Below are 22,871 nucleotides of genomic sequence, written 5' to 3'. Positions count from 1 at the left end.
ATAAGTGTGTTCAAGTTGCAATGGATCAGTGGAAGGCCAAAACTGAACCCGGGGGGAGGGTCATGGGCCAAGTTAAATATGTACGGAAGAGGATTAGGGCCACTCTGAGTTCAAACTGATAATTCTGACTTTTTTCTGATTAAAGTCAGAATTCTGAGATTAAAGTTGGAATTCTGACTTTTTTCTCAGAAAAAAATTTGAAAAATGAATGACACTGGTTAACACGTATCTGGCTTCTTTAAATAAGAAAAATAATTGCAGCACTCATTGAAGAAATATCTGAAGGCCTTGGGACTATACTGTATCTTCAAATACAAAGACATTTAGACTCATACATACATAAAGACAGTGAGAGACGATAGATGTTTTACTGATTGGTCATAGTTAACAGATCGGTGAAGTAATCTTTCACAAAACCCCCTAGTTGGACTGAAGGAACCAATTTGCTGTATGCGTGGTACCACACAGAGATTATGTGCTGTGTAAGATTAGGTTGTGGTTTCCCTGACCTGCTCCTCCTGGAAGATGACCCTGGTAAAGAAGAACTGCAAAGTTTCATTGGCGTAGTTGATGCACAGCTGCTCAAAGCTGTTCACCTGTAGCTCCTGCGGGGAAAAGAGGAGAGACATTGTGGGCCGTGTGAGTGACTTAGCTCGGACACGTCACCGCTGCAACATCACAGGCTGAGGCTGTTCAACAAGCGTGACCTCAAATCCGTATATGTCCAGTATGGAGATGGAGAGGGCTTCGCTGCGAGGGTAAACCCGTCCGTTGATGCGCTCCGTCAGCCAGCTGAACAGCAGCGAATACAGGATCTTGGCAACGGCATCTCTGTGAAAGACACACAATAAGGTTTCTATGGAAACAGAAAACCCCGTTCCTATGGTAACAGAGGACATCAGAGGAATCTCTCCCCGAGCCCTGACGTCCTTTGTCCTCGCATGCCTCCACCAAAGATTGGAAGAGAATATCAAAGAGTCTTCGTTCCCCCTCAGTAGACCCCTGACATGATTTTAGAAACGGGGGTGAAGGGAACGAGCGCTTTAAAAGGCCTCAAAAGCGACTAGCAGAACTAGGCGCACTGTATTAAATTTACCAGATACCACACTGAGATTTTGTTCACGCATTCACCTGGCATCCACAGCACTCTCCACTGTCAATGGAGTGTAGATCTTCTCCCGCACTGCATCCTAGAGGGTCAGACACACCTGATATCTAGTAACGTCTACGGTAATAATAAACAATCATCTCTGTGGTGTGTGCGTTCTGCTCACTGTCAGTTTAAAGGTGACCGACTTCTGCAGACCTTCTGGTGAGACCTGCAGCAGCTCAGCGACCACCCTGATCTCCTGTGCACTCACCACAGACGCCACCTCCTGACCCTCAGCCTGCAGGGAGCCAAACACATTATCCCCGTCATCAATCAAAATCTTCATTATCATTCAGCTGCGATACTAAAGGCAGAGCCTATCTGTGTGTAGGTGTGCGTTTGAGACCTGGTGTGGCTGGAAGTAGACGTTCCCCAGATGAAGGACAGAGGACAGAAGTCTGTAGATACCATTTTGCTCCTCTGGGGTGAAACACAGGATGTCCATGGCACTCAGCAAACGCCTGAAGTCCTCCCCATCATCTTTCCCCTCTATGGTGCAGTTCCCTCCCTACAGACACGGACACAAAGACACACACAAACATACAGATGGCAATTTATTGTCATTGTACACATAAAGCATAGTTATGATCAGCAGAAATATAGATTTAAAAAGCAAGATCATTTAATTTGCTCTAATTTAAGAGTTACTTGTTCATAGACCAAACTTTTGTTTGTTTTGCCTATTTCAATGCCTACAATGATTTTGACCTGTGTAGAAGGGGTAGACCTCTGACAACACTTTCCATGAAAGAGAGCAATGACAGGCTGATTTTAAAGAAGGAGTCTGGAACATTTGAACGAACAGGAAAAAATAGTCCTGAGGTCTGTTGCACCAGCTCAACCCATTCCAGGTCCTAAGAGTAGGCCGGGCCTTAAATATGATCAACATCACTTGCACAATCTGGGAGTTGTACTATGAATGAGACAAAGGTTGTGTGTTATGGGCTGTATGTAGGTGCTGTATGCTGTAAGCCCGGCGTAGGGCTAATACCCAACATGTCCAGCTAAAATGTACCAGAGTTTAACTTTGGTGAGTTTAACTGGGCTGGAGTGACAGAGATGGAGTTGACATATGACATATACGTACAAGATATCAACAGTGTTTGTGTAGTTACTCTTTCAGACAGAAGCCCTTACACCAATGGCTGTGGCTCTGTAGGTAGAGCAGGTTCGACGAACCAGAGGGTTAGCGCTTCAGTCCTCAGATAATGCCACATGTCAAAGTGTTCTTGAGTGAAACACTGAACCTTCAGTAAAATGTGAATGTGTGTGTGCTTGTACGAATGGGTAGATGTTAAAAAACCTGTCTCTACAATTTATTTTAACATAATTAAGCCTGTGATAATAACAACAAAAACAAAGTTTGTCTCTTGACATGAATATATTATGTTTTTATTTGTCTACTTTTGTTCATATTGTTCATTTAGATTTTTATTAATCAAAAAGCTATATGTAAATGGACCAACAAATCTTATTACGAAGACCCCCACAATGTGCTTGTTGTATTTACTCTGCTCCAACTGCGGCCCGATGAATTCTGGGTAAATCCCACCAACCAACCAGCTCCGCAAAAGAAGAAATAGGAAAAAGAGTGGGAGGCTGGACTTTAAGGTAAGAATTAAGTTAATGTTGGTGATATAGTTGGTTAATTACTGCAGCCTTTCAGGTTTTATGTTGTTGATGTAGAAATGAATAAGTAAAGAATTTCCCCACTGTGGGATGAATAAAGGCATATCTTATCTTATAACTGGAGACTCTTGATGTAATTTGGAATTAACAATACCAACGGGCTTCGGAAGGTGAAACTAATGTTAGCAAGTTGTTGCAATACTAGAAGTAGCAATACTTCATTCAAATTTAATTCCAAGCTAATGCTTGCAAATGACTGTAATTTAAAGTAAGCAGAGATATATTTTTTCCTCTATGTAACATTAACTTACGGAGCTAACATTGATTAGCCATTAGCTAAGACTGTTAGCAAAGGGTTTTAGGTGTAAGTCGGCCATGCACTGACAAGCTGACTTTACTCCCAAAAGTGAGTTAAAAGCGAGTTGCAGAACTTTTGTAAAAGTAAGCTGACATCATCTGCAAAAGTAAATTGACGTACTTACTTACGGAATTAATGTTGTACCAACCTACGGGATAAAATGATGCAAAAAGTTGGCTTAACTTTTTTAAGTAGATGGAGAGACCTTATTTTTATCAATGTAGTTAAATTACTCTCAACTCACATGATACTTTGTTTGAAGAGCTTAAGAGACAGTACACATTCTTGCTAGTGGTTGACAGATGGAAAACTGATTAGAACCACTGACAAATTATTAGAAGGCAACACTCAAAAGAAGAAGTCACGTACCGGTGCTATTCACTGGGTATCTGAGTAGCAAAATGTGTACAACTCTGTGTGACCAGTTATATCTAGGGACAGACAACATATCCCCATAACGCTCAGAGAAAAGGTTAGGGAAATTGTGGTTATGGTTGTCTCCATGACCGCATTTCATGTCAAAGTACTACGCTCTGACCTGATGAGGTGTGTATGTGCATTTGTTTTGTGAGCACCTGATTTAAATAGTAGTAAGTCTCAGGTTCCTGCAGATACAATGAGTGCTTCTCTTGAGGAGGAAGACCTGCCAACAGCTCATAGAAGATGTGGTAGTTCCTCTCCGATTTGGCCTGGGAATGGAGAAATCAGTCAAACAGACGCATATTCGCAAACACTTCAACACAAACGGTGTGGATTTAAACACTGACAGAGTAATGAATATGAGTGATGTAAATGGTTGAACACAGCCGGTGTGGGCTTTGAAAAGACGTGGTCAACACCTCCCATGATGTCTGACTCTACGATGTCCTCTTTCTCAGTATGACTCAGTTGTAAGAAGACTCCACTTGACCTGCTTCTCACATGCGTGACTCGCTCAGTGTGTGTGTGTGTGCGCGTGTGTGTTCTTGTGTTTTTCACCTGAAAGACAATGCGGGACTTCTCCAACAGGTACTGAGACGTTATGGCACCACTGATTACACCCCTAGTAGATGACACACACACACATACGCAGAATGACTGAGTTAAGTAACAGGTCATGCATAAATAATGTACTCGGATGTTCTCTGACACAGTCCTAACAGAAGGTCACCCTACTCTTCAAAACTGTGTTACTGGGACATGTTAAAATATCCTCCACTAAGCCCGTGGCTGTGTGTTTATATATGTGTGTGTGAGAGAGAGGTCTATTCAGATTGATGCTAACATTCAGGCGGATGCTGATATTAAAAGAGTTCATGTTTTTTGGAGAGAATCTTCTGCAAAACTCCATTCTTGGTGTAGACAAGTGACTGAGATCTTTGCTCGAGGTGGTAAAACAGCACATTGTGGTCTTGTGCAATATTAAGCACTCATTCAACAACGTTTAAAGCTATTTCCAATATAGGATCACCTTAATAATCTCAAACCACATAATGCATGGTGAAAGATAAATGTTTCTGGAGACTACCCTACTGTAATGTTTGGTTCAGCAAACCTTCTTTGCAGTGAGATGAAGATCGGTAGTAGTTTATGAAACTTGTTTTGTATTCTTTAAATCAGTATGCAATCAATTTGAGGAATTCCTCTCTTCCAGATCGTTTTAATTGGACTTTAAAGTCTTTGTTTTTCTGTTCTTTGCTGCTTTGCTACCAGCTGTTACTACTCACCCGGCCATGAAGATTCGCGTGTATTTGCCAAAGCGTGAAGAGTTGTCATTGCGCACTGTTTTGGCATTCCCAAAAGACTCTAACAGGGGCATGGCCTCCAAGATCTGACCAATGATCACAAACAAAAAAAAAAAAAAAGATTATTGCAACCTTCGACAAGAATGGCGGTTGTCATGGACACAAAACAACAGAGGGACAATTTACCTCTATCTGAAAGAAGGTTGTAGAAATGAGGATAAAAAGAGAAAAAGGTGTCAGGTTAAATGTGTACGATAAAAAAAGTGTGTATTGCAGATACTGTGGGTACATGTAGAGTGGATACTGGACATTTACCTGCTGTGTGACATTGCGTTTGTGATGTATGGCTGTCAGGTAACGCAGGATCAGTTTTGTGGCTTCAGTCTTTCCTGACCCACTTTCTCCACTGGGAAAAAAAAGTACAGTTTTTTCCTTTTCTTTATTGTTTGTGATGACAGTTTTTCATAGAATTAAATATTTCATTTGTTGATCTTTGTTCAAAGTATTGCTATTTGAGTATAGTAACACTTCATACCTGATCACAATACACTGGTCCTTTTTGGCATCCATCATGGTGGTATATGAGAGATTAGCAATGGCAAAAAGATGACTGCAACACAACAAAACATTTTGATGAAAAAACAAAACAAAAAACATTTATACACTATACTCATCGGCTGTATGTGCATGTCTATTGTGTGTGTGCGTGTAGAGGTGAAGTGGTAGCCAAACTCTCCCTTGGCAACCGACCAATTACAGTGTAATAGGAGTCTCTAAGTAACACCTGAGTGTGCTGGCATTTACACCTCTATTTCCCACAACACCACGCACCACAGAGAACAAGTTGAAACACATGTAGACAGATGTAGTACAAGATGTCTCAGAGGCTTCACTTAGATGTTAGAGTCAAGCTTTAAAACTCTACACAGCTCACATGTTTACTAATGCTGCACAGTTATCTAATTGTTCAGTTAGCATCAAACAGATAAAACAGGAGCGTTGTTGGTTAGAGGATTTTGAGAATGTCTCGATAGGGTCTAATACGTCTGAAAGACAGAAACATACAGACACACACTCAGGTCTTACGGAGGGTTGTCAGTCAGACTGTGGCCTTCATACTGGAGGACCATGTCTGTGCCGTAAATGTTGTGCAACTTGTATGGGTTCACAGACACCAGGATGCTGCCTATGTAGGTCTGAGTTGAAGAAATAAGAGGCAGGAACACATGAAGGAGATGAAGGAGAGTTAATGAATGAGTAGAGAGTCACCAATGCACCACCAACTGGCACCAAACAGTATAAAATAATATTACAAATTAAGCGTACATATATAAGCTCTTGGTCGAAGCGTTTCTTCAAGTTCATCAGAACTGTCGTCTCATTCAGCTCACTGAAATAAAAACACATGCTTTGACATACAGTGTTAAATACTCAAGACGTTTTAGATCTCTTAAAAACTGCTGTTGAAATGATAGAAATATCTATTTGAAAGGTATCTGGGCATGAAGTGATGATAGTCTGGCACAAATCTATACCTGTGTTGTATGTGTTAAAGTAAAACTACTATAACGATGGTGTTTCTTATTCAACTCCACAAGATTTTCCAGGTCTGCGGGCACACAGGGACACTCACTGCAAATTGCTACTTGAATAAACTGAAGTGAGTGAATGAGCAGTGAAGCGGTTTGTTAATACTGGATTGTGCTTACGGGAGTTGTGTCATGTCCTCCATTCCCTCCGCCCAGCGTTTAACCCTCTGGCCTGCTGTGGGCATGCTTAGGATAGAGAAGATCTGGACACATGTACATAATGGTATGTAATTAGCCCAAGTCAATGTCAAGCAGCTGTCTGAGCTTGAGGCATATTGTTGACACTTGACACAAAGCTGATAGAAAATATGCAGATATTCAAATGATCTTCTTTGTGAACTCTACAGGAAAATTTCTGTATGGCTTATTGCTAAAAATGACAAATGTTGGCTCTGTAAGCATCCACAAACACATAAATTCTTACACTAGGTACCTTGTCATACCAGCTTTGACCTGGCACTCTGTCTCTATCAGGAGTCCATTCTGGGTCATGAAGTTGTTTTTCCATTAGATGAGTTGGTGAATATCCTTCTAACATCCCTTCTTCTCTGTACATGGACCATTTAGACAGATTCTGGACTGTCCCATGTGGTAATACCCTCTCAGCTGCCCACACATCCTCCCCTCCTTCTCCACCTCCTCTGGCATTCTTGGCCCAGTGGCCTGAGCGTGGACCGTACGGAGGAATTACAGCATAACGATTGTCCTCACCCTCCAGGCCCGTTGGCACCCTGTATGATGCGTAACGAAGTTGCTGGTTTTGGATGGCATCAGCCAGTTTTGGATTACGGAATTGACGTGTAAGAAGAGAATTATCCGGTAGTCTGTGGAACAACAAATAGTTGATAGGTAGAATATGTAACACAGGGTTGTACAGAGTTCAGCAAAATACAGTCCTTATTCCCTAATAGATGGAGTTTGCCAGATTGGAAATTGTTGTCTACTAAAATAAGTAACATTCAAACCCATAATGATAATGCCTAGCTTGCAGCTAAATTTCGTAATAGATAACTCCATGCAACACATAGGCAAGCCTATCAGGTCAACTCAGTTTTGATAGATTGTTTATTTTCCCACCTGTAGTGGACACCACGCATGTCCTCGTTCTGTAGTACAGAGGCAAGATTGGGTGGGGTAGGTTTGGGAATTCCAGACAGTATAGAGTTTTCTGACAGTTGAAAAACACCTGAAGAACGAAGTGCGTAGTTTTGTCTCAGAGCAGATGAAAGGTTTGGCTTCTGGCCAGGTATAACGAGGGAACCATCAGGGAGCCGGTATGATGCATTACGAAGGTTTTCATTCATAAGAGCCTGCAGGTGGCAGAAGAAAGACTCCAAGTAGTTATTGAAGACAATGATAACTGTTATTGTTAAATACTGGCATAATTAAGAAAAGTGTCCAAGTGATTATAGTGCAGTCCAATTGCCTGTACCAGCTTGAAAGTTATGTTCCACTTTAAACCTAAGCACAAAATTAGTGAATACAGAGAAAATAAACTAACATAAACATGTCAAATTATTGTAATTTCAACAGGTACACACATTAGACAGATTAGGGCTAACTGGCTTTCTTGGGTCAATGATGATGGTTCCATCTGGCAAGGTGAACGACACTCCCTGTAGATAAGGATTCTGCAGGGCGGCTGCCAGATTGGGGCTCTTTGGTTTCCTTGGGTCCACAATAATAGTTCCATCAGGGAGTGTGTATGATGCTCCTTTTAAAGCTGCATTGTTCAGGGCCTAAATATTACAAAAGCTGGTTTTAGTTATGGAAACTTGCACATTCAAATATAAAATCTTACAAATTCTTAGTTCACAGCTAACCTTAGCCAGGTTTGGGGATATTGGTGCGTTGGGGTCTTGAACCCCTTCTGGCAGTCTGAAGGAGGCATTTCGTAATGCAGACTTTTCAAGGGCACCAGCCAGATTTGGAGAGACAGGTTTCCGTGGATCAATGATGATAGTGCCATCTGGCAGGGTGTAAGATGAGCTTTTGAGGTAAGGGTTTTGAAGTGCTGCTGCAAGATTTGGGGAGTTGTGTTTATTGGTGTCAACGACAATGGTCCCATCGGGGAGAGAGTAGGAAGCTGCACGCAGAGCTTGGTTGTTGAGGGCCTTAGCCAGGTTCGGAGAAATGGGTTGCTGAATGACCAAAGACAGAAGCAATAAAAATACACTTCACTTTTTACTTATAAACTTAAACATTATTAGAAATAGAAGTAGAAGAACAATACAACTAATATGAATAAAGCTAAAGTCCATGAGTTATTTATTACTTGCTGTCTAGGGTCTACAATAGTGCCATCTGGAAGAGTGTATGTTGCAGACTTGAGATTCTGGTTCTGAAGAGCTCTGGCAAGGTTAGGAGACATTGGTGCCTGGACCATACGAGGGTCCTATGTGGATACAAGTGGGAAAATAATTAGTTGTTATTGCTGTACTGTATGTAGACGAAGAAACATGAGTTATTTTGACATACTTACCCTGATAACCGATCCATCAGGCAGAGTATATGAGGCTCCACGGACTTGTTGATTTTGCAATGCATTACCAAGCATTGGGGAGGAACGGGGATCTGCATATGGGGACATCAGTGTTCCATCTGGCAGCCTGTATGATGCTTGCATCAACTGTGGGTTTTGCAAGGCACTTCCTAACATTGGTGAAGAGGGTGGTTGGGGTACATATGAGGATCGTCTAAGCTGCATAGGTGTCTGATAAGATGCTTGGCGGAGGTTAGGGTTTTGCTGAAGAGCACTGTGGAGCTGAGGCCCAGCTGGTGCATAAGGGTTACGACGTTGCATCATAGGTGATCTTAAAGACGAGACATTTTGCAAGTTAGATCGGTTTTGCAGAGCATCATTGAGCAGTGGTGCTGGGCCAGGCTCTGAGATATAATCATATGGCGTAACAACAGTTGGTCCATATGGTGAACGTAACTGTGGAGTCTGATAAGAAGCTACGCCTCTCAGTGCCTGACCATGTCTCATGGCTCCAGAAAGCATTGGGGATGAAGGTACAGATGAGGCATATGGGGACTGAGGTCTTTGAAGTGGAGATGTATAGGAAGCGTCTCTGAGTGCCTGGTTTTGCAGAGCTCCAGAGAGCAATGGAGAAGAAGGGGGCAGAGGCTGTTCATAAGGTGACATTGGTCTTTGTAAAGGAGAAACAAAAGACGCATCTCTTAGAGCTTGATTCTGCAGAGCCCCAGAAAGCATAGGGGATGAAGGGGCTGTATGCTGCTCATATGGTGATACTGGTCTCTGCAATGAGGAAACATAGGATGCATCCCGCAGGGCCTGATTTTGCATTGCACGTGACAGCATAGGGGACGAGGGAATATAAGGGTCTTCAAATTCAGTAGCCATCTGATTCATTTGGGCTGCCCCTGGTCCAAAGGGTGAGGAAAAAGAGGCTTGTCGCATAGCCTGGTTTTGCAAAGCACCAGATAACATTGGAGAACCTGGAGCCACAAAATGTTGCGAATGCTCAGCATACGGGTCAGGCACATAAGTTTCAGATGCTAAAGATGGTGAATGGACCGCACGAGGGGATAGGAGGGGCGAAGACTGACGAGAAAGTCTAGGAGAGAGGCGTGGCGATGCAGGATGTGGCATGTGTTTAAGGGAGAGTTGTGGAGAGGGGGGAGGCATCCTTCGTCGAGACTGTTGTGACATGAGGGGACGTCCTCGAGCCATGGGGCGAGGAGGATATCTGCCAGATTCTCTCCTCCCAAGGGGAACACGGTGGACCATATGAGGGGAGTGGAAAGGAGAGGATAAGAGGGAAGAGTCCACCGTAAGAACAGAAGACCTATTGCTTCTCAGAGAGGAGGGACGGAAAGGACGCACATTCTGGGTAGGTGGGGGTACTGGACGCCCTCTGAGACCCATAGGGGAGGGTCTCACCGTACCTAAAGGAACATTTCCCCCCATCCTAGGCCTGGCCAATGGAGTGGGGTCCCTCATCAGTCGAGTTGAGCGACGAGAAAGAGTGGGAGAGGATGGAGCAGGCCGGGGACCTGCAGGGGATAAACTACGATGAGATGGAGAGGGAGATGGAGATGGTCTTCTACTAAGGTGGGGAGACCGGGGTGGAGAAAAATGACTAGGAGATGGGGGAGAGAAGGATGACTCACGCATCTTTCTCCCTTCAAACGGGCTGCGGGCAGGACTGGTTGATGGTGGGGGACTTTGCCTCCTCATAGAAGAACGAGGTGAAGAGGGTGGAGAAGGTTGCCTCATTGATGTTCTTGGTGAGGGTGGAGGACTACGTCGGATCATGGAGCCACGGGGAGACTGTGGGGGGGAAGGTCCTCGAGCCATGGGAGACGGTGATCTCTGAGGTTGCATTATATGACGAGCTAATGGGGAGGCCATAGGGGAAGAAGGAGGTGACAAACGCCTAGACATAACAGAGGGAGGTCTGTGGGCATTAATTAATCCACTCCTCATGGATGGTTGCGGGGAGGGGCTGCGTCTCTGTGACAGCATTGGAGAGGCTACTGGGGAAGCCATTGCAGAAGGATGCCGTTGCATTTGTGGGGATGGCATGATGACAGAACGACGGGATGGAGTTGGAGAAGGTTGCATGCGTCGAGCAGGAAGTGGGGACATGTTTGCTTGCTTAATAATCATGGCAGTTGGTGTAGGGATTAAAGGTGGGCCATAACCCTGCTGTTGTGGCATCATCATTGGATCATTCATCATCTGCTGGTTAAAAAAAAACACACAAAGCTATGAGTATAATAGATGAAAAAGTTTAACAATACAGTTATTAAATACTGGTGAAAATGGACTACCAGTACTGAAAACATTATTCAGGTCATAATAAAATGCTCTGGTTCGAATACTTCCATGAATATCCTCTGACTGGCTATCAGTTCCACAAAACTGCTTGACATTGCATTATGCAGTAATGTACAATGTAAGTGTTTTATTTACTCCAGTACCATGTTAACTAATTTTAATTTAGGTTTCACTTTATGAAAGATAACTGAAAGATATCTGTTGTTAGAGATACTACAGTACACCCCCTCCTCTTTGGTAAGATTACTTAAAACAAGTGAATGACAAGCTGTGTAACTCAAGCTGGGTGTTTGATGAGGGACCAGAGATGTGCTGTTAATTAATTTTTTGTCACCTTTTCAAATTACCGTCAGGTCGAATGTCACTGGAAATGCCCTCCTGTGAGCCTGTAGCCTAACCTAAACAGATTACACAGACCCATAGACAGAACAGAATTACCTGAGGTGCCATCAACTGTGGAGACATCTGTTGCTGTGGCAACATCATTTGCTGTGACATCATCTGTTCTTGAGGTGACAAACTTTGCTGTACCATCATCTGCTCTTGTGGCGATAACATTTGCTGTGACATCATTTGTTGCTGTGGAAACATCATTTGCTGCTGTGGTGGCATAATCTGTGATGGCATTATTTGTGGAGACATACTCTGTTCTTGTTGTAACAGCATGTGTTGCTGTGGCAACATCATTTGTTGTTGGGGGGACATCATTTGTTGTTGGGGTGACATCATCTGTTGTTGGGGTGACATCATTTGTTGTTGGGGTGGTATCATTTGTTGCTGGGGTGACATCATTTGTTGTTGGGGTGACATCACTTCAGGTGGAATCATCATTTGTTCTTGAGGTTGAAACATAGCCTGTTGTTGTGAAGACATCATAATTTGTTGTTGAGGAGACATCATTTGCTGTTGAGGAGACATCATTTGTTGTTGAGGAGACATCATCATTTGTTGCTGAGGAGACATCATCATTTGTTGCTGTAGTGACATCATGTCACCAAGCTGACTAGGTAAAAGAGGCATCTGGTCTTCATACTGTATTTCTGACATGTCTTCAAATTCTGGATCAGGTGGCAATGTAGGTGCAGGATGCAAAGGAACATCCAGACGTTCTTTTCCAAAAAGGCGCACTTGCGGTCTGGGAACTCTGAATGTCACATCTCCTCCCTGAATTCCACCAGCATCGTCTCCATATTGATCCAACTGGCCAGCATACTGGTCCCCATACAGGCCTTGTGCTTGAGCTTGACCTATCCCTTGTCCTCCAAAGCCAAAGACCTGCTGGCCTCCCAACGGGTATCCAATGGTCTGCTGGGAGCTGTAGTCTTGGTAGGGCATACCAGCATCACTATAGCTTAGTTGATAATCCTGTGGAAATCCCCCTTGCATTCCCATATTTGCTGTGTAGGGGTTGTCCTGATAACCTGTCTGTACATTGTCATAGTAACCCACTTGCCCCTCTCCATAGTAAACTGCTTGACCACTTTCATCATAATAACCCTGAGGGTCAAGGAATCCGTCTGCCTCTCCTCCATACATATGGTCCACACCCATCAGTGCATAGTAGTCTAGAGCTTCATCACCATACATTGCCTCTTGTTGTTGGTAACCATAGTAATCAGCTTCCTGGTTGTTATAGTAGCCTTGGTCGGGGGAATAAGGGTCGTAATTCCCCATACCATCATCATAGAGACCACCATCATAATATCCTGCATTTGATTCATAGAGGCCTTCATCCTCGTAGTACCCCAGGTCTTGATAGTCTGCTCCACCTACCCCATTGTCATAGTAACCAAACTGAGCCTGGCCTCCATATGCTGCAGCTGCCTCATCTCCATAACCACCGTACCCATCGTCATACTCTCCATAATTTTTCCGGTGGAGTGAATGTTGCCTATTGTGTCCATGCATCTCTTCGCCATAATCATAACCATCGTTATAGTAACCTTGTTGAAAACCCCTGGCGCTGGTTTGTCGGCTGTGTGCTCTACGCCCTCCCCAGCCATGGTGTCCAGAATTTCCACTCATTTTGGTGGAGAGGAAGCGCTTGGTCAGCCAGTTAGTTGCTGCTGCAACCTTACCCAATAATGCACTTCTATTCTTGAAGTCGTCAGCGGGCCCATCACTATTCTTTTTTCCAAATAAGCCTTTGAAAAAACCTCCCTTCTTCTCTACTGATTCTTTCCCTCCTCCTAGGCGAAGTATCATATAGGTTGGCTTCTTCCCACCATTTGCTGCTGCCCTCTCTTTGTCCTCTTTCTCCTTTTTCCGCTTTTTGCTGGCTTTAAACCTCATCATAAATCGTGAGGTGTTCTTCAGCATGGATTTGCGGCGCTTCTTCTTAGCGAGGCGATTCTTCCTCTTTCCCAAACCCAGAAACAAACGTGATGTACTTTTCAGCTTCTTCCGACTGTTCCTGCGTCTTTTAAAGCCAGAAAACTTCATGAACATCCTGGACATGTTCTTCAAACCTTTCCTTGGGATCTCCCTAACAGGAATGGAAGGAGCCTCTTCTTTCTTTTTGCCTTTTTTCTTCTTTGCGTCAACATCGCCTTTCCCTCCTTTATGGCGGTCATCTTTAGACGTTTTTTTAGATTTGCTGTACGCCTCTTCCTCATCTTCTTCGTCTTCATCCTCTTCTTCATCCTCTTCAGAGTCTTCCCCATGTCTGGACCTCCCCCCTTTCTTCCCTTTAGCTCCTTTGCCTCCTCTTCCTTTCCCTCTCCTGTCATCCTCTGAGTCTTCCTCATCTTCCTCTTCTTCACTAAACTCTTCTTCCTCTTCCTCATCACTTAGGAGCTCATCCTCGTCCTCCTCAGATTCCACTTTCTTACCTTTCCCCTTGTCTTTTCCTTTCTTTCCATCGGCTTTCCCCTTAGGTGGCTCCTCCTTTCCCTTCTTCCCACCTTTCTTATCATCTTTCCCCCCTTTCTTATCATCTTTCGCCCCTTTCTTATCCTCCTTTCCACCTTTCTTATCATCCTTGCTGGCTTTCTTGTCATCTTTTCCTCCCTTTTTGTCATCCTTCCCTTTCTTTTCCTCCTCTTTCTTTTTCTCTGGTTCAGGTTTCCCACCCTTCTTTGCGTCCTTTTTCGGGTCTTTCTTGCCAGGCATTTTGACCAGTGGCTATGAGCGCACCATGCCCTCTCAACAGGACGCAATGCAGTAAACCCTTCAAACACACAAACACAGACATATTAGGCGTTTGTAAGTAGTAGTATTAGTATTAAACATGAAGAAAATGTGATGTTTTAAAAGGCTCACCTACAAACGTATAATTGCTTTAGATATGCCTGTTTGACTTTGTGCCAGCACTATTTGCAGCTTCAGTATCAGTGTGAGGGCAAGTCCGCCCGGCCAAAGCAGTTCTACACTGTCCAAATCGGGTCCCCATGAAGGCTCCTGTCCAGATACACATAACTACATATTAGCAGTCTTTTACCCCATACACACATTAATATCACAGACACACAAGTAGTCACTATCGCTGTCTCACTGAAAAGGAACAAGCCTAAGATGGCTTTGCCAAGAAAATTGTGTCATATGCGTCAGCTACAGTCCTATCCAGAGATCGCAAACCCGTCACGTAACCCCACTTTGCAGTTCAAAAGCCTCCTCTAAGTCCTTTCTCTCTGCTAGAGCTCCAACCTCTATGTTGCTATGTGCGCATCAAGCAGAAATGTCTAACTGTTATCCAGCACTCTGATCTCATCTGTCTGGTCTACCATTTAAATTTACTTGCCCAACTTAAGGATTTCATGTTCCGGTTCTGAACACCTTCAACAAATCTAAATTATTTTTTTTTATTTGCTTAACAATGTGTGTATGATAAAGCCTAAACTGGCTGCAAACTCTTACCAAAAATAAAATAAAAAAGATTTTTTCCTATGTTGGTTTTTACTAATTTCCTCGCAATTTGATCCCTGTGGCATTTATTTTATGTAAAACTGGGTACAAGCATTTAAAAATTCACAAACAAAATATGCAGCATATGTTACTATAGCTCACGCTCTACCCCCTCTACGGTTCAGTCTTGCTCCTGTAGACTTGCAGTTAAAGCCAAAGTCTTGCGGAAATGTCACCACATTCATTCATCAAGACAGCTTTCCGTCATAGTCACCTCCGCTTCAGTGACAAATGTTACAAAGGAGGAAGGGTTGTGTTGTTGTTCTGGGTCTGCAGTCTTCAAGTATGATGCGTCCTGGCTGCGGGTCTCTTCTTGAGCAGTCAAAAAAAAAACAACAACAACAAAAAAAAAAAACGAAACAAACAAAAATCCAGGCCAACGTCTTTGGGTCACATTTAGCTTCTTCCTCTGACCTACTCTGTCCTGTGGTGATCACTCAACACACTGACCTCCTCGGAGTGTGTGACAGCTACTATGTGTGTGAATTGTGTGTGTGTGTGTGTGTGAGAGAGAGAAGGAGAAAGAGAGAAGGGCGGATGACCCTGTTTGAGTGTATTTGCATGTCCGTGCATATGTGTACGTGCATGCATGTGTTTGAAGAGTTCCCTGTGGAAGGAGTCTTAATTTGTCATCTGGCTCTACAGGTGAAACCTGAGATCTCTGGGCGGCTGAGGGGGCGGGGCATAAATAATACAAAAGGTTTAGGGAGAAAGACCGACAATGACAGAGAGGGAGGAAGACAGACAGAAGTGGGATTCAGCAGATAAGCCCTGACTATGACTGGCAGTAAAAAGCCATCATAACCACAAAAATCCAATAATTAACAACCTCATATTTCTATATTCATGTATGGCAGAAGTCACATAGACACATTTCAGTTATCTGACCTTAAATCTACCCTCCTTTTTTTTTTTTTTAACTAAGAAATGCTGTCTGTGAATGCGTGCGAAGGCCAGTGATTCAAGTTCCTAAGAAATCTATTTAAACGGCCTCGAAATAAGCGATTCAGGAGCAGAGGCAGGAGAAACACCCACTTGTTAGAGATACAGTATGACGTCTTCCCTCTTGGTATCAATGACAGAGGAATGACTCTCACAAACACACATTCATGGGCACACACACACACACACACACACACAGCCTGTGAAGGATCAGTATCAGGGCTGTGATTATTAGTGCCATCAACCAAATTATTCCTCTTCCAGAGGGAAGGGGTCGGATTGCCGGATCCGTCCTGTTACAGAGTGTAGGTGTTGGGTTGCCAGATCCTGATCTTTTGCTCTTTGTATGTAAGTCTATCTGATCATTTCCAACCGGCGAAGACCACATGTAGTGCATGTGTGCACATGTGCGCCCGCTGTGTTCATAAAGATTCCTTTCAGCGGGTGCACGTGTGCATTAAAAAGACAGAGAGCGATGAAAGACTGTTTTTTTCCCTCTCCCCTAGATTTCCCATGGTTTGTCTCAAGCCGCACATCTGCCTTTGAAGGAGAATGAAAAGAGCCTATCAAACGTGAAAAGCTCTGAGATGCAGCCAGTGCCCCCTCTTCCCAAAGCAATCGCTGCTGGCAGGTGGCCCTCCATCTTTTGATAGAATTTGTAGAGAGGAGACAACACAGAGAAACTGGGATACATGCCTGAGAGAGATAGCGAGAGATAGAGAGAGAGCAGACTTGTGATGGAGGAGGTGGACTTGATGAGGCTCATCAAAAGCATTCAGGTCCTGAGGGGGAGCAGTACACCATCTCTGTCAGTGTACCCACAGACACACACACACACACACACACACACACACACACACACACACACACACACATACACACACAGCAATCTGCTGCTATCTAGTGGAGCAGGGTTACACCTGCAGCACTCTTCATAGTTTTGAGTCGGTTGGATCAGTTTAGGGCACAACACACAGGAAAATGAACCGCTTTGCAATGCTCTTCATGATGGAAAAGATGAAGACACCGGGCAAAGAACCTGCAGCAGAACACTGCATCTTGCATTTGAGACGCAGACTGACCGAAGTCAAAGCATGCAGTAAATATAGTGTGTGGACTGAAAGAGAAAGGTGGAGGGGTGCATCCGTGTTCCTCAATACCTACCTTACCTTAAGCGCACCTAACATCTGGTGGTGGGGGGAAAAAAGCGTCACGTCACTGGAGCGCCGTAGTTATGAGTCCCCATCTTCTTCCAGGTAAAGAAAAAAAAAACTGAGGGAAATAGTATATTAAAAAAATCCCTTTTAACAGTTTCTCAGGCACTCACTCAAGCTCCTTTGCTCCTGCTCTGGCGGGGCTCAAAGCAGCGGGGGTCGGTGCGAGGAAAGTGTGCCACCGGGAACGGAGGATGAATATTTAACGACCGCTATTCTTCGGCGGCAGGCCGGGGGCTTGAGTTCCACACACTCCGGCGAGAACTGGTGCGCTCCGTGGGTGGGCAGCACCGGGCGTACACGGCGGCACACGGGTGTATGTAGTGATACATAAACAAGGTAGGTCAACTGTAGCCGCACTAAGTAGAAACTGTTATCAAAATGTTGATATCGGTCAAATTAACGTGTTTTTTTTTTCTCCGTTGAACATGTAGCCCATATCTTTAGAGAGTAGCCCAAGTCAAACATAAATAAAAAGTAAATTATTTGTCTGCAAAATAAATAAATAATAATAATGATAAATATATATATATATATATATTAGTCTTTTTATATTTGATATTTCCGGATGGAATACGGTGGGGGAAATGTGAAAGGAGTTGGCTTTGTGAGTTTTATGGAGGGTGACAGATGAAGGGGAACGTCACAGAAATAAAAGTAGCTTTTTAAAAGTCTCCACATGCGCAGTCCTTCTGTTGCCCGCCAGATGGAACCGCCTGACAGCAAACACTGCAGCTCCACTGGACCCCCCCTCCCCGTCCCTCCTCCCCCCTCCATAACCCAGACGACCTTGCCGTCTTCCCCCACACGAAGAAGATCTGCCGCTCGAATCAAAACAGGCTTTGGCTTTGATATTACACCTGCTGCGGCGAGACACGATACAAGACTTGGTTGGGGTTTTCAGAGAAATAAGCCTTGGGCTATGTTAGACCTATTTTTAGCAGTGGTACCAAAAAAAAAAAAAAAACAGTGGCTTACATATAGACCATTCATGTGCTTCTTGTTTGACTTGTTTGAATAATGCTGCTGTTAGTAGTTGGCAGGAAACACCACACGGACACTCAGGTGTCCATCTTGAACCTAATCCAAATGACCTACCTTTTATCGCATGTGCTCACTAAACAGCATGTTTCCTATTACTTGTCAATCTACACGGCTCTTGGAATACAGCGATGAGCAGTTTAGTCATATTTAGTGTTAGATTATGGCAGAGCTTCCACGCCTGTAATCCTGTAGTCTGTAGTGAGAGGCCAGAGCGGATGTAAGATCAGTAACCAGAAAGGAGGAAAAACAAAGCTGATGCGTTGGAAAGATGTGCTCCTTTATGAAGATTTTTTTTTGTTTTGAACTGGTGGCTCATTTGCAACATCCTCCCAGGTTTAATTTTCTTTTATTCAGTTCCTGCCACATGCGAGGAACTGCTCAATGCCCTCCCCCCGGACGTACCTGCAGACTCTCCATTCTCCATAGTGGAGGTACAGCAGCAGCTGAGTGGGTGCAAACCTGGGAAGGCACCCGGGCCTGACAACATCTCAGCCAAAGTGTTAAAGCTTTGTGCCACGGAGCTGCAACCACCCCCACCCCCTTCACTCCATCTTCTGGGATTCATACAGGTCAGCATCCATACCCAACATCTGGAAAACTTCAACCATCATCCCTGTACCCAAGAAACCACGCCACTCTGAACCAAATCACTACCGTCCAGTTGCACTAACCTCCATTATCATGATAAATCTCTGGAAAAGCTAATCCTCCACGTCATCCTACCCGTAGTCAGTCCACTGCTGGACCCACATCAGTTTGCCTACAGCGCCAGCAGGGGACTGAGGATGCTGTTGCACGCCGCCTCCACCCTCCACTCCTTCAACACCTGGAATCACCTGGAACCTTCGTATCCATTCTCTTCATAGACTTCAGCTCGGCCTTTAACACAATACAACACCACTAGATGATCAAGAAACTCTGCCACCTTAACATCCCTCCACTCCTCATCCACTGGGTTCTCAACTTCCTCACCAACAGACCGCAAGCTGTAAGGATAGGCACAGTCACCTCATCGACCATCATTACCAACCCTGGACTGACCCCCACCTCCATCCACATCCAGACAGTCGAACAAGTCAGTCACTTCAAATACCTTGGACTCACCGTAGACAATAAACTGACATTTAACCCTACACACATATCACATCCAAATATCACAAATCATCCCACACCCAACCTCACCAAGCTCAACCTCAGAGCAGTCACACGCCTGGCACGGACAATAACTTACTTACTTCTCCCTGTGTATGTGTGGGTTCTCTCAGGTACTCTGGCTTCGTCCCACCGTCCAAATTTGGTGATTCTAAATTATCCCTAGGTCCAGGGCGTACCCGACCTCTCGCCCAATGACAGCTGGATAGGCTCCAGAATGAATGAATGATTGAATGAATTATCCCCCATTCATTCAGCAGTATCAGGGGGGAAGCCATGTGTGAGCTGTTCAGACAGCAGTTTGGGTGAAAGGTCCTTGCTCAAAGCACCTTGGTCATGAGTCAGTGATCTAAATCAGCTCAGCTCCTGTACCCTTTATTCCACAGGGAAGAAATAGTAACTGGCAAGGGATAAATAATGGCACTGAAAGACAAGATGAACGTAGAGGCTCTCTTATCAGGCGGTGACCAGAGAGGAGGAGATTCCGAGTAGAGGTTCTCAGGTAATGGTACGCGGAGCAGACTGTGGACTACAGATGGTGAGTGAAAAGAGGAGACAACTAAAGGATGTGGAGTGGATGAATGGATTTGGAGAGGGGACTCGATAGAGGTAGGGATTAGATATGGGAGGATGAATGGAGGAGATGGGGAAGGAGGAGGGGAGTTGAGAGAACAGAGACAGTGCAGGTTGGCATAACTGGGAATAAATAGCTTGACAGGTGATCTGACTAAAATAGGACTGTCAAAATAATAGAACCACATGTTGGTACAACACAGTACAATGGAATAGTACCACAAAATGAACTTCTCTCTCAGTTATTTCAAACAAATACTGAATACTATAACCGTGAAGGTAGGATTTATACACGTCTGTTATATTAGAACAGTGTACCTAACAGTGTACCTAATGAACTGGCAGGTGAGTGTAGTTTTGCAGCTCTAGAAATTAAGTAAAAGAAGAAGGATGAAATCATTGCAATGCGAAAAAGATTGGTTTGATGTATAAACTGCGAGGAGGTGAGGAAGCAAACGTTGATGAGAATGAAAAGCGAAAACATGAGGAGCCACCGACCCACACTTTCTCTTCGGTTCTGTTGTGATTTTAAAAAGCTCCAGGGGTTCAGTGCTCTTTTATTCCCTCTGGAATAGAACCTTAATTGAATTATTCAGCTGTTTTGAAGGCATCGCAACCAGTAGTTGTTGCAGAAAATTGTCGTCACCTGACATCGGCTCGCTTAGGGCCCTGAAACAGTAAATATCTATAATGCCTGACATGTTCCAGGGCTCCTCCAGAGTGATCAGTCACGGGGAATGATAGTGTCACCCCGCAGGTGGAAAACACACGGAAGAGAGCCTTCTTAAAGTCGTCAAGGAAGATGCACTGCTCCTTGAGAAGAAAATATTAGATAAAATTGGCCAGTTTTATAACAATGAGCCTTAAACATCCTAATTAATAGATGAAAACATTGCAGAATGCACAAAAATAACCCTGATACAATTGAGTGCGAAGCAGATACAGTCGTGAGGTTTCCCGCTAACAGGCTCTGCTGGTTGGACAGCAGGCAACAGATCAGCGAGCGCATCGCCAGCATTAGTTTTCCTCCTGAAGGAGTCAGCTGAGGCTTGAGCTGGAACAGCTGCTCTGAGATGCCCGGTCTGTGCAGCAGGTCTGAGGGTGGCTGCAGAGGGACCTGTGCAAGAGGTAGGTGTGTTTGTCTGTGTGTAAGAGACGCAGAGACATCAAGAGGGACAGAAACTGGGTGCAGAAAGGAGAGAAAAACAGCAGGGCTCATACATCCACATCCACATCCATTTAACCGAGCTCCTCCTGGATGCTTTGGATCGCAGAAGATAGCACGGCTGCTGGAGTGGGGAGGGCCCTGCTGTGTGTCCATCAGTTTCAGATAATCTCTGCTGCTGCTGTTGAAGAGTCCTTGAGTCACACGTTGAACCTCTGACGCCCCTGACTGTTGTTGCACTCAAAGACACTTTAAATTCCTGCCACTCACAAAAAATGCCTCTTCTGTGCGCCTGTCTTTTACCGAACCGAAATCCCAACCTGACCCCAGATCATACCTGCGGAATCCACCATGGCTCGCAGTCAGCGTACCCTCTCCCACACCCACTTTGTGATGGATGGAGTAAGCGTGAGCATTAAGTGTGAGTGTGTGTGTGTGAGAGAAAGAGGGGGCAGGGTTTGGTTAACAATGACAAATAGGCTGGAAGAGGACAAGGGTCTGCATTTCTGGAATATTAGATCAATGTCTAATGTGTTGCAGTCACATGGACATGGGGAAAGTAGTGTGGGACATTAATTCAAATAGAACAAGAGAAAGAAAGTGTTGCTTTGTGTGGTGCCAGGGGAAAACATTTTTTATTCTCTTTTATGCTAGTTTGTAGTATCTATAAAATCTATATATAGGTGCAGTGAAGTACATATAAAGTGACAGTCACGTGCATATGCATGAATCATAAACGTATAATTTATACAGATGGGTTCAGCTTTTGTGATTTGAACATTTTGAAAAAAACACCATTTCACACCTAGGAACACACATCACTAACTGCAGCTCAAATCTTTCGTGGGAATGATGCCACAGTTCGTTAATACAAGGACTTGTGCATGGGTCGTAATCTGAATAAATTGGCAATCACAAAGATCTCCTATGATCTGTGGTGGTTCACAGCAAAAAGGTTTTCTGTCTTCCTTCCACCGTCCAAAGATATGCTCGTTAGGTTAATTAGTGATTTGAAATTGGCCGTAGGTGTGAGTGTGAATGGTGTCTCTGTGTTAGCCCTGCGATAGACTGGCGACCTGCCCAGGGTGTACCCCACCTCTCGTCCAGTGACTGCTGGGATAGGCTCCAGCCTTGCAACCCTGCAGAGGTCAAGTGGTTGCAGAAAATGCATGAATGAATGAATGATCACCATTTTCTTGGCGGCACCTATGGCAACACGTGGTAACTGCTATATGTTTTTGACTCCACGGTGACAAAGTCAGTCATTTGACAATTGTGACTGAGCCAATTCTCTACATTAGCAGTATAATAGTCATCTGCATTTTCTTTTTATTTGTTTGATTCACAGTTTAGTTTAGTTTATAACTCTGGCAGAGGGGGGGAAAAAAGCTGCTCCTCATTTTACACACTGTACAGATGTGCCAGTGTGTCATCCAGCCAGTGAGCATCTGCTCTACTCTGCATACCCAGAGAAAGGCAGCAGCTCGGTGACGGAGTAGGCGTCACTAAACGCACCACAGTTAATACAAAGGCTTCCATAGGCTCAACCTCCAATGTCTTGTGATTAGGGGTGTAACGATTCGTCCACTACATCGATTAATCGATTTATTTTCCTACGATC

The 22,871-nt window shown here is 44.2% G+C and overlaps 1 protein-coding gene across 1 annotated transcript in view; it reads right to left on the bottom strand.

The window, feature by feature from the left end:
- myo15ab (myosin XVAb) overlaps nucleotides 1-14,647 on the bottom strand; it is a 40,009-nt gene extending 25,362 nt beyond the window's left edge. The window contains exons 1-23 of the mRNA XM_047579023.1: nucleotides 14,519-14,647; nucleotides 14,224-14,426; nucleotides 12,174-14,181; nucleotides 11,696-11,900; nucleotides 8,933-11,158; nucleotides 8,726-8,845; nucleotides 8,274-8,591; nucleotides 7,992-8,189; nucleotides 7,528-7,760; nucleotides 6,884-7,274; nucleotides 6,571-6,653; nucleotides 6,188-6,251; nucleotides 5,948-6,057; nucleotides 5,397-5,471; nucleotides 5,171-5,267; nucleotides 4,844-4,947; nucleotides 4,116-4,179; nucleotides 3,713-3,826; nucleotides 1,497-1,658; nucleotides 1,275-1,388; nucleotides 1,132-1,190; nucleotides 708-831; nucleotides 510-605 (exon numbers count right to left, since the gene is read on the bottom strand). Of these exons, the coding sequence (XP_047434979.1) occupies nucleotides 510-605; nucleotides 708-831; nucleotides 1,132-1,190; nucleotides 1,275-1,388; nucleotides 1,497-1,658; nucleotides 3,713-3,826; nucleotides 4,116-4,179; nucleotides 4,844-4,947; nucleotides 5,171-5,267; nucleotides 5,397-5,471; nucleotides 5,948-6,057; nucleotides 6,188-6,251; nucleotides 6,571-6,653; nucleotides 6,884-7,274; nucleotides 7,528-7,760; nucleotides 7,992-8,189; nucleotides 8,274-8,591; nucleotides 8,726-8,845; nucleotides 8,933-11,158; nucleotides 11,696-11,900; nucleotides 12,174-14,181; nucleotides 14,224-14,368 (7,110 nt within the window). The 5' untranslated portion in view covers nucleotides 14,369-14,426; nucleotides 14,519-14,647. The remainder of the gene's footprint in view (nucleotides 1-509; nucleotides 606-707; nucleotides 832-1,131; nucleotides 1,191-1,274; nucleotides 1,389-1,496; nucleotides 1,659-3,712; nucleotides 3,827-4,115; nucleotides 4,180-4,843; nucleotides 4,948-5,170; nucleotides 5,268-5,396; nucleotides 5,472-5,947; nucleotides 6,058-6,187; nucleotides 6,252-6,570; nucleotides 6,654-6,883; nucleotides 7,275-7,527; nucleotides 7,761-7,991; nucleotides 8,190-8,273; nucleotides 8,592-8,725; nucleotides 8,846-8,932; nucleotides 11,159-11,695; nucleotides 11,901-12,173; nucleotides 14,182-14,223; nucleotides 14,427-14,518) is intronic.
- Between the last annotated feature and the right edge of the window lie 8,224 nt (nucleotides 14,648-22,871).

This window comes from Mugil cephalus, chromosome 2 (assembly GCF_022458985.1).
Source record: "Mugil cephalus isolate CIBA_MC_2020 chromosome 2, CIBA_Mcephalus_1.1, whole genome shotgun sequence".
NCBI classification, from domain to species: Eukaryota; Metazoa; Chordata; class Actinopteri; order Mugiliformes; family Mugilidae; genus Mugil; species Mugil cephalus.
Note: the sequence above shows the minus strand (reverse complement) of the source record. Positions and strands in the feature narration are given on the sequence as shown.